A 12,049-nucleotide genomic window follows, 5' to 3' on the forward strand; every position below is an offset into this window, starting at 1 on the left:
TCAAAACAATTTTATCCAAACAATAAACAGAAATTGAAAAAATAACAATGAATATAAAACAAGCATTTGCCAACAAATGCATTGGCTGTCACTGTATTTATCTGTACCCTAAAAGGGCAATTGATTAAAACATTATCAGTCAATGGGTAAGCAAATACATAAAAATAAATAAATAAATACAATAAAAAAGCCTTTTTTACCTTTTAAATGCATTTTTTTTGCGTGGGATTTATGCCGGGGGCCTCCAGTGCTGATATTAATGTGTATCAGCTCTGGAGATCCCGGCATCAATTCGATGCAGTCCTCTCTCGTCACCTTATCGGCAGGTTCTCAGCACTTCACGCCAACTTTTCCTGGCGGGAGGATTTTGAGAGGAAATCGCCATTCTAGAGCCTCGATTAGACCTGATAACCTACTCGAGGCTACTAGAATTGCACGAATGTGAGAACAAGCCGATAAGCCACTTATCGCGGCTTGCCTGGCGATTGTTTTTTGGAGAAAAAAATGCAGAAAAAAACTTTTATTGGCCACTTAACGAGGCTTACTGAATAGCAGTAGGCCTTTTTGGTGAAAAGGCCTCGATAAGTGGCTTATAGCATAGGCCCCTTAGTCTTTAGTGAGGTTGCCCTTTAAAAATCCCACAATCTGTCAGTCAATATGACCAATATATACCTACTTATTCCTAGTTTTACAAAATATATACACTAATAAAATATCATATAGGATGAAATTTTTAAGGCTGTTCCGAAGGCATATTTGTATTATTGCAGTTTGTCATTGTTTGCAGTGCTTCTATACTTCTGAAGCACCTATTTACAAACAACGTTCTTAAATGTTCTGGTCGCTTTAAAGTGGCAATCCATGTTGTTTTTTGTATTCGTTTTTTTTACATAGGATTAAAGCAGGGGGCTCCGGAGCTGAACCCCATTCATTTTAGATCAGGGGAACCCCTTCTTCCGGAGACACTTACACTTACTCTGCTCGACTACCAGGGTTCATGTAATGGGAGCGTTTCAAGGCTGCGCTTATAGTGCCGGCAACGAGACCATCGCGTCCAAACAGATGCTTTGTCGCCATCGTCGGCGCTTATAGTGCATGCGACGGCCACAAAGCGACGGAGCGACAGTGCTACCAAAAATCTGGTAGTCACCGATATTTGATTTTTTCGGTGACTGCCTCCCCTTGCGGCCAATCAGTAGCTTCTCCGTGCCTCTGCCCGCCCCCTTTTGTGACGTCTCTGGCCTTGTAGTCGACGTCGCCAGCACTATAAGCGCGGCCTAACTCAGCCGGAGCGGCTACCGCCCCCCCGCCCCCCATACGGAGGTAAGTATCTCCGGAAGCAAGGGGTCCCCGGAGTTGAAATTAATGGGGTTCAGCTCCGAAGACTCCGTGCTTCAATCCTGTTAAAAAAAAATTAAAGCAACATGAATTGCTGCTTTAAGGCTGCTGAATATAATTGATAGCGTATATGGGACACTGAATTAAAGATTTATAATAGTTTATATTCACTCAATGTTATTCCATTTTATTCAAAAAGTCATTTTTTTTTACCATTAACACGGACATTGCTGTAATATCTAAAGACAAAGCATCAATCATATTGGATCTGTTGAGTTTTAACATGAAGAATAATATCATCTACATGGATTAAATATTGCTAGCACTAAAAACTCCAAAATGTCTTCATCACTCCGTGGTACAAACACTCTCAGTACTCAAAGGTTAAAGAGCCACATTTGTGTTCTTTAGACTTGCTATCCTAAATTCTGCCACATTAATGCTACCCCTTAGCAGTGGAATACTTTTGTGTTGTCAACTTGTTTAGTAGCCCTCACATTATATTACTGTCCAAAATTGCATTTTTCACGGCTGTTTTATGTTTGCTGTTTACAACTCTTCTACATTTTTTCCAATTTTCAGATTTGGAAACGAAAACTTTGCAGGGTGTAAAAGGGGAGAACAGTCTCAGTAGCACAGGTTCCTTTCTTGTGGACAACACTAGTGTTGATTTCCAGAAGTTTCCAGACAAAGAAATCCTCCGTATGGCTGGACCTCTTTCTGCAGACTTTTCTGTAAAGGTAAGATACCAAGATTTCATGAGAACAAGTGACAGTGAGAACAATTGTTATATCTTTAATATTGGATCATTTAGAAAGCCTTACTGAACTTTTTGCAACAAAAGTATACACATAGAAATACAAAAGTATCTTTGTCAGATAGTCTTAATTGACAAAGAGACATATGGGCAGATTAGTTAACTGGGCTATTTTCATAAAACAAGGGTCCCCCCAACAGGCACTTTAATCTTTCTTATGAAATAACACTATGGCCCATGATGCAAATATTTTTGTGTGTACAGAGGTATATATGAAAGTTTTGGATGCATCAAAGTAATCCTGAAGAAGATTACACAGAGATGTGTGACAGTTTTTTTTTATACCTGCCGTAAGGTACTCCGACATTCAGGTGTTGTAATGAAGTGCTTTAACAATGAAAAAAGAAGAAGAAGCAGGCACACGGTCTTACTCAAAAGGAGGTTTAATATGCCATAAAGTCCAACGTTTCGGCAGTCAAATACTGCCTTTCTCAAGTATTCACCTTGAGAAAGGCAGTATTTGACTGCCGAAACGTTGGACTTTATGGCATATTAAACCTCCTTTTGAGTAAGACCGTGTGCCTGCTTCTTCTTTGTACTGGAACATTTGGGAGTACAGGAGGTCCCCAGGACCAGCGCACCGGCAGCTAAGTACCCCACCTCTATTACCATTGATATTGAGTGCGTGTCTCATCCTCTGTCTGTGCTTTAACAATGAAACATTAGTCTCTAATCTTGGCTACATGCACACACTAAATTCACACCCATGCTCCCTTAATGGTCGATGCATTGTGCTGTAGTATAGCGTACCGTTAAATACACCGTAGAATGGAGATGGAAAGGGATTAGGAATGCGCTTTCTCTACAAAAGGTTTTATGTTGGCGCATGAAATAGATTGCTTCCTGTACACCATTTTAGCTCGTCAATAAAGAGTGTACAGTCTCAAAAAAGCTGAGCTTGTTGAAGCATTTCTGGGAACGAGCGGAGTTGAAAAGCAGTCCAGAGAGACCATTTTTCTTTCTTTCCAGGGAACGAATGGCATGAGACACTCAACGCCAAACCAAAATGTAGCAGTTACCAATAAAATGAGGGTCTTACTGTAGGTGATAAAGAACAAGGGATGCAGCCCAATTCATCACTGGGCTTTTTCAACCGTAGAATAGCTAGGTACAGTAGTTGTGCTTTGAAGTAATGGCAGTTCGAGCCAAGTTGTTTCCCCTCAGCTATGTTATTTGGATTGTTTAACGTAATCTAAAACATATTGCTGGAAGCAATACATACGTTCTATTGCAACCGCAAGAAAAGAATAGAACATGTGGGAATCACAATAAAATGGAACGTTTTTTTTTAAGAAGGTCATAAAGACCGTGAAAAGATTTCAGCCATATAACTGGAGTTGTAAGTATTGTATGAAGTCCAAGATTTCTCTTAGGTACCAGGGGATGTGGAGCCCCCGCGTATGTTATGTATTTGCTGGTGACTCTGCTGCACACTCACGCACAACGGAATAAGCGGAAAGGGGGGAATTCATGATTCATAGTTTTGTGAAGTTGATGCACAATCCAGCTCATCCCAAACAGTGGCCACTTTATAACATAGAACAATGCAACTGTGCTACAGAAGTAGACCCAGAGGAGAAATCCTATATGCGGTGCACACCACAAAATGATAAACTGTAAGTGGAATGATAATATTTAAAAATGAACTTTTATTTTTAAAAAGGTGGTACTTAATTTCTGGTATACCGTTGGCAATATCAAAAACACATTTATTTATTAGATGTCACAGAAAGAAATGAAAAATAGCACAGAAATTTAAAAACACGGCATAGATCCCCTGTGCGTAAATCAAAGCAGTATGCTGACTACAGTGCCCGTCATACCTATTAGAAACACTGAAAGAAGCCAGGGAATGAATGGCAAATATCCCTAGCAGGTACCTGGTATTCATATTTAGTAACAATTATAGTCAATAGGTAATTAGAATTTTATTAGGATTTATGGGATTTGGGATTTTAAGATATTTCCTATTGTCAATGATGGTTTAACGTTCCAGAATCAAGCCACCAGCTGTTCTCATTGACAGTGGATCTATATTATTATTAATAATATTCTTAGTAATAGGTTACCTGGTCAACATGTTTACTGATCTAAACCACAAGAGAGTATCATTGAACTAATTAGGGATAATTAAGCTGTTCCCCCTGCTGGGTCTTCACTGAACCACTTTATTTTGCTAATTAATATCCTTTACACAATACTTAACACAGTACTTAAAGGGTAGATTTTTCAGGAGTGATGGTTATTTCTGGGGATTACCTAGCTATAACTGTTCAGCATCAGTCTCTTTTATTAATATTATAATAGTGAATTGTTTCACAATCAATTAAAGCTCTCTTAAGCTAGTACATTTGAACTGTCTCCCTGGAAGTAATTCTGACTGTGGGCCTCATGCAGAGAGCATCGTTATTTCAAAACTCGCCATTTTTTGTTCAATTTCCCTCAGAAAACGGCATAAAATGGCGAGTTGCGAAAAACGCGCCATTTTTTTTTTCTATGTTTAAAACTCGCCTCGCGGCTGGCGAGAACCTCAATCGCGCCATTTTTAAAACTCTCCGAATGCAGAGAGGTGCGAACGGCAAGTAGCGGCTGTTCGCGCCAAAAAAAGGCGCGATTCTCGCATTTTTGCCGCGCCACGAAAATATGGCAAGATGGCGCTCGCCGCCTATAGTAAAGGGGAAAAAAAAGGCGCGAATTTGTTTTTACACGTTTCTGAAGCGCGCATCTCGCCAATTTAAACTCGCCACACGCATCCATGTTAAACATAGCAGAATTCGCACTTTTCTGCATATGGAGAATAAAACTCTCCAAAAAAGCTACTTTTTATGAAATTCGCCATTTTTAAAATTCTATGCTCTCTGCATGAGGCCCTGTATTTGATACTCTATCTACTTCATGCTAGAATTGGCTGCCTCTCTTCTCTGCAGCTCTACAAAGCATTTTTCTATCACAAGTACTAATATAATACATGGTCTGCGGCATCTGCTACAGTGTCACAGATTTTGAAGCACTCTAACCCATTGAGCCAAATCTCTAGACCAGTGATTTTCAGCCGGGGTTCCGCGAGCACCGCTCAGGGGTTCTGCGGCCGCCAAAGAGGGAGAGCTGGGATAACTCTCCCAGCTGTGCCAGGCGTGGCGGCACCCCAGCATAGCAGTGACCCTGCAGCCGCTGGCAGGGATCACTGCTCTTTTCTCTCCCTGCTTCTGCCGTCAACTTCCGGCTGACAGTAGAGAGAGGAAAATCAGCACGAGAGCCGGCTCCATTAAAGACACAGTGTGTGTGTCTATGTGTGTGTTTGTGTGTCTGTGTTTGTGTGTCAGTGTGGGGGTGAGAGTGAGTTTGTGTCTGTGTGGGGGAGGGGGAGAGAGTGTTTCCGTGTGTGTCTGTGTGTGGGAGGGGTGAGAGAGTGTCTGTATGTGGGAGGGGAGAGAGTGGGAGAGTATGTGTGTGAATGAGAGGGGGAGTGTGTGTGTAAGTGAGAGGGGGAGTGTGTGTATGTGAGAGGGGGAGTGTGTGTTTGTGTGTGTGTAAGTGAAAGTGTGTGTATAGAAGAGAGGGGGAGATAGAGGGGGAGTGAGCGCAAGGGAGAAAGTGTGGGGGGGGGGAGAGACACATAAGACAGGGGGTAAGGGGGTGAGAAACGGGACCGGGGGCAACCAAAAAGAAGGTGGAAAACCACTGCTCTGGACTGTATCAAAAGTAACCATTCTGGTCAAGACTTTACAGGAAGATTGTGTGGAACACTATACCCACTATACTCTGCTGTATTACAAGGCTCTATAGCATGTCTAGCTAAAGTACCATCTTTTATATACAGTGTTTATTTGGAACATCAGCTATGCACTAGCACAGGGGCGCAAAAATTGGGGGGTGCACACCCCAGGGGGGGTGGGAGACTTCTGGGGGACGGCCCGGCAGTTGCAGAAGCCCCGCGCTCTTCTCCAAGGCATTTCAATTAAATGCCGGGGGATCGCGCGAGGCCTCTGCAACTCTCAACCTACTGTGATTCAGATGGCTGTGTGACGTGTCAACATGGCATTTAATATGCGACGTCACATGACCCCGCAGCGTCATTTGACGCAGCTCCAATGTAGGGGGTGGCGCGAGCAATGGGGCAGACAAGACATGAGGGTGTAGCAACAAAAGTTTGCGCTCCGCTGTACTAGCACATAATAAAGTGGTTAACAGCAATTGACTTCTCACTGAACACGGTCTCAGGCTGAAATAATTTACACCAGCACCGGATGAATGTGCCGGCAGGGGTTAATTTTTAAGTTATTAGTCTTTGTTTTTTGGTGTGTTTATACATTGGTCACACTTTGACCTACCCTAAGGCAATTAAGTACCTCTTTTTTTTGTTTTACACTTATATTGTTATTAAGATTTTCAAACATAAATGGGAAGGAGAGGGGTACAGAAAAAAAGGGGGAGTGAGGGGGGGAAAAAACATTTTGTATCAGAATTCTTACAATTGACAACAATCACATTACATATCATACAACATTTTATCAACAACATCGCCTACACTCATCACTCCCAGTACCTCTATCCTATTGGGGTCTTACCCCTACCCAACATCCCAGGGATCCCAGACTCTATGAAAACTTCCTTGTGGTGTGATTCAAAAATGAGGTAAATCTCTCAATTAATTGTACGTCGTTAACCCTTCTAATAACCTCTCTTCTGGAGGGTGGCAGTGTCTTTTTCCATGCTGCTGCAACCGCGTACATAGCCTCCGTTAATATATGCAAAATTAATGTAGCTGTGTAATGATTTACATCTTCCATAGGCTTAGCCAAAATGATTAAAATTGGGTCTAGCATAACCTTGATTCCCATCACATCTTCTATTAATTTAAAAACTGTCACCCAGTATGTCTGTATTACTGGACAAAATCACCATGTATGTGCTAGATCCATTATCTGTGCGCATCCCCTCCAACATCTATCGGTCGCCTCCGGGAACATTTGCTTTAAACTTTTGGGAGTGTAATACCAGCGTAACAAAATGTTGTAAATATTCTCTTTTGTAACTGTGCATATAGAGATTTTACCTGCATTATCCCATATATCTTCCCAGTCCTCTCTTGTTATTTCAGTCTGGAAATCCAGAGCCCACTGGTCCATATATTTGTGGGCCGGGCATCCTTTTGGGAGATTAAACCTTGGTACAGGAATGAGATCAAACTTTTTGGATATTTTTTTGTTTTGCATAAATCTTCGAATCATGTGTATTTAGGGAATTCCTCCTCGTAGAAACCCCAGCGCACAAAATGTCAGACCTGCATATATTTAAACACCTTTTCCGATGTAAACCGTATTTTCTCATCAATTCCTCAAACAACATCAACTTAACTTTTTCTAATAAATTTCCCACCTCTAGAATTCCTCAATGTCTCCAAGTTTCAAAGTCCCGACCCTGAAAACCCGGCCAGAACCCTGGATTACCGAACAGGGGTGCAAATCTAGATGGAGTTGACATAACCTTATATTTCTTTTTTGCCAACTGCCAGATTTTCAAAGTACACCCAAAGCCCAGTCTCGGAGCTCGAACACAGCAGAGTAGGCACGCCAACCGGGTATTTAAATTAGCTTTTCAGATCCACCCAAGCATAGGTCCCTCCCGGGGAGTGCTAATAAACAATTTGTTAGAATATTTGGAACCGCTAGACCCCCTCGTTCTTTAGATTCCAGCATAATTGACCTGGCTATTCTCGGTTGTTTATGTTTCCAAATAAATTGCATAATACAGTTTTGGATTTCTTTTAAATTTGTATGTGGGACAGATATTAGTAATGTTTGGAAATAATATAGACGTCTGGGAGGATGTTCCTCTTTACCGCGGTTATACGCCCTATCCAAGAGATGTAGTGAGAATTCCAAGCTCGTAGATCCTTTCCAATCTTAGAAAAAAGTTTGGGATACTTACAGTATATTTATATAATGAGTTGTAGTCCCTAGTAAGGTATATTCGTAAATATTTCAAATGGGTCTTTTTCCACCTATAGTCAAAATGTCATTTAAGAACCTCAACCTCCTTTTCCATTAACGTTAAATTTAGCGCTTCCGATTTTCTCACATTAACTTTATACCCAGACAATTCCCCAAACCTCCGGAGAGCAGATTGTAAATTCAGGAGAGATTTCAATGGGTTAGCTATAATAAGGATAATATAATCCGCAAAAAGTGAAAATTTGTAACACATCTTTTATATTAATCCCTTGAATATTTGGGGAAGCTCTGATTGTAGCCACGAGGGGTTCAATTGTCAAGGCTAAAATAAGAGGAGAGAGGAGGCACCTATGTCTAGTCCTGTTCTTAATTGTTATCAGACTTCTCCCCCCCTGGGATCTTCAAAGTGGCTGTTGGCGTCTGGTAGAGGGGTCGGACCCCTTGTAGAAAATCCCCTGAAAATCCAAATGCCTCCAATGTCTTATCTTGTCTAGATGTTTTATCTAAAAAAAATCCCATCTTATCCTATCGAACGCCTTCACCACATCCAGGCTCAACAGCACTGCTTTCATCTTAGTTTATGTATCTGTTCTATCACATTAATAATTTCCCTTATGTTATCTGACGCCTGGCGTTCGTTCACAAAACCTTCCTGATCATAATGGATTAATCTAGGGAGTATTGGGTTCAACCTGTTGGCCAGAATTTTACTATAAATTTTTAGATCCGTATTAAGCAATGAGATTGGCCTCTAGCTACCACAACATAAGGGGTCCTTTCGTCATCTGTGGGGGGATTTGTTTTCCACTGAGAAAATCATTGAATAAATCTAGTAAGCATGGTCCTAGGATTCTTATAACATTTTTGTAGTACAAATTTGAGAAACCATCTGGGCCCAGAACCTTTGATGGCTTCAATGAGCTTCAACCACCCTTACTAACTCTAAGCGGGTTATTTTTGCATATAAAACGTTGTGGTCTTCCTCCGATAGTTTGGGGAGGTTACAATCTCTAAGATAGGCCTCGGTCTGGGGCAGGTCCGGGACTTTAGCATTCGGAGTTGAATTGTCGAGATCGTAGCAATCCATATAAAATGTAGCAAATTCCTCTGCTATCTTTAAGGGGTTATAGGTCACTTCTCCTCCTTTTAGCATAATAGCAGGGACTAATGCTCTCAACCTTATCCCTCTAAGTTTATTTGCCAATAAGCAGTCTGCCTTATCTCCCTTATCATAATACATTTGCTTAGTCCACTTAAGGGCTTTCTCTACGTCCTCTAATTGCACCCTCTAAAGTTCCCCCTTTGCCTGGGTCAGGATTTTATACATTTTCCTCGGTGGGGTTTTTTTTATGTGATTGTTCTAGTTTTACATTTTTTTCTGTCACTTTTTTGTTTTCTATTCTTATTCTCTGTCTGTGTGATGCTATTGAGATACGCTGTCCTCTGATCGTGGCCTTATGTGTTTACCATAGTAGTGATGTTGATTCTACAGAGCCATTGTTGATATGAAAATAATTTTTGAGTAAGTCTGCAATTTGTGAGTTAATCTCTGGGTAATTCAGTGATGAGTCGTTCATCCTCCAATGGAATGATTGAGTCCTAGGAAATGGGGGATCGAACAGAATCACCACCAGGGCGTGGTCTGACCACGTGATAGGCCCTGTGTGGACTAATACCTCTAAAATTCCCGGGGATACAAATATATTGTCAATTTTGGAGCACGAATCGTGTGGGGGTGAATAAAAAGCGTAAGCCATCTGTCCTTTATGTGAGCTACAGTGCACCAAGCATCCCACAAACCATATTCTTTAAGTAGCAGTCTAAATTTCTTAGCTACATTATATGTCATAGCAGAGTGTGATTGCTCTGGGTGGTCTTATCCGGATCTGGTACCATATTAAAATCCCCACCCAATATCAACAGTTGCTCTCGGCTATCTTCCATGGATTCCAGTGTTAGTTTTCAGTTTTTCTTGTTGACTCATTGCAATGCTGCTAAATTTCATAGAGTAACAGCACTTGGCCACACTCCCTCTAAGATGAGACCTTAACAAGTGAAAATGACGGGGCATTCTAAGAATTCATCTATTGGACAAGGTAACAGGGTAAAGCAGATATGGGCACAGCATTTACTTTCATGCCACAGTCAAATAAAAAATGTCTCACTCTTCAACTCTGTAAAAAGTCCAATATTTATTTTCAACTACCTTGTTAGCTATTTATCCATGGTTGGGGGGGGGGGACGGTACTGATTGAAAGGGTTAACATTCTATTGACCACTGATTTGCTTGATCTGTTGGTATACAATGTGCCATATAGCTTTTAATGAAAGTACATTGTGAAAAAACAAATGCCTTTTGTTAATGCAATTTTTTTATTAAAACCAGCAGACAGAAATTGAAGGAAGTCTACTACAATCATGTTGGATTTGTGCAATCATTTTGGCAATTGATCAGTAAGGGTCCTTTAGCTCTTAAACCCTTCCCTGCCAGAGGGGTTAGTAATGCATTGCAAAGCATAGCATTGAATTGTAGGCAACCCTAGCAAAGAAGGGATTACTTATTCCTAAACTTTTTTCATAGTAGGAAATGACCACTCAGTTGCTCTAATAAGATAATACCTCAGCAGTCCTGGAGCCCATTACCTATAGAAGATAACTTGCAATGCAAAAAGGTTAAAGTACAGTACAAAAGCAGAAATATGTTTTCTTTTACAGTTGATTTTGAACTTGACAGCTAGGTATTTCTACAAACAGCAGGGACCGTGGAAAAGAGTATGTCACAGAAACTGAGGGGCTTATTCTATGTACTACTCCCATAACAAAAACCTCATATGAACTACCACGGACCAGTCCTAGGGCAGTCGAGAACTTCGGAGTATTCAATCAGCCCCTACGATGTATTGTCCTTTGGCGACAGCCAGTGTTAAATGTAGCATGAGCAGCATTTTTATAATGATAACCAACATCTCAACACTGAAGTCATTCGATATGTTAAATAGTTACATAGTTACATAATAGATGAGGTGGAAAAAAGACATACGTCCATCAAGTTCAACCTATGCTAAATTTAGACAACAGGTACTTTATCCTATATCCGTACTTACAGTACTATATATTGATCTGGAGGAAGGCAAACAAAAAACACTAGTGACATATCATCAAATGATATCTCATAAGGGAAAAGCTCCTGAAAGCTCCTTGTACTGTCCCCAAATATATTTTTATATAGTTATCTTATCCCCTCTTAGACGCCTCTTTTCTAATGTAAATAAATCTAATTTAGCTAGCCTCTCCTCATAACTTAGATTGTCCATCCCCTTTATTAATTTGGTGGCTCTTCTCTGCACTCTCTCTAGTTCAATAATGTCTTGTCTAAGGAGTGGTGCCCAAAATTGTACTCCATATTCAAGGTGTGGTCTTACTAATGCTTTGCAAAGGGGCATAATTATATTTACTTCCCTTCCATCCATTGCCCGTTTAATGCAAGATAAGATCTTGTTTGCCTTTGCAGCTACTGCATGACTTTGGGCACTATTGCTAAGCCACTTGTTTTGTTTAGGTTAGCGCTTGTAGGGAGTTTAGTCTATTTGTTTGTGAGTTTTGTCTTTATGTCAGGATCGGGCTCAGCCCCGCCTCCGTGAGGCACCCCGCGACGTCACGGGTGACGCGCGTCAGCTACAACCTACTTGCAGGCACTGTACCACTTGGAAAGAAAATACACCAAGGACCTGTCCCAGGCTCTGCCCCTGTGATGCGACACGGACGACGCACATCGCATGCTACCTACAAGCAGGCGCCGCGCGGACACAGGTGAATAAGGGGTTAACACTCTCATCAGCTGCTCCACACCAGTAGTGTATTCTATCCCGGCCTATCAGCAGACAGCATACGTCTAACTACTCATTACCCTGCAGCTGTGGGCTGTCCTGCATTCATTACC

The 12,049-nt window shown here is 41.2% G+C and overlaps 1 protein-coding gene across 3 annotated transcripts in view; it reads left to right on the plus strand.

The window, feature by feature from the left end:
• The window catches only part of ADAMTSL1 (ADAMTS like 1), a 943,111-nt gene that overhangs the window by 766,581 nt on the left and 164,481 nt on the right, over positions 1 to 12,049 (plus strand). For all 3 annotated transcript variants that reach the window (XM_075594935.1, XM_075594947.1, XM_075594940.1), the window contains one exon: positions 1,921 to 2,078. In XM_075594935.1, the coding sequence (XP_075451050.1) occupies positions 1,921 to 2,078 (158 nt within the window). The remainder of the gene's footprint in view (positions 1 to 1,920; positions 2,079 to 12,049) is intronic.

Source organism: Ascaphus truei, chromosome 1 (genome assembly GCF_040206685.1).
Source record: "Ascaphus truei isolate aAscTru1 chromosome 1, aAscTru1.hap1, whole genome shotgun sequence".
In the NCBI taxonomy this organism is placed as follows: Eukaryota; Metazoa; Chordata; class Amphibia; order Anura; family Ascaphidae; genus Ascaphus; species Ascaphus truei.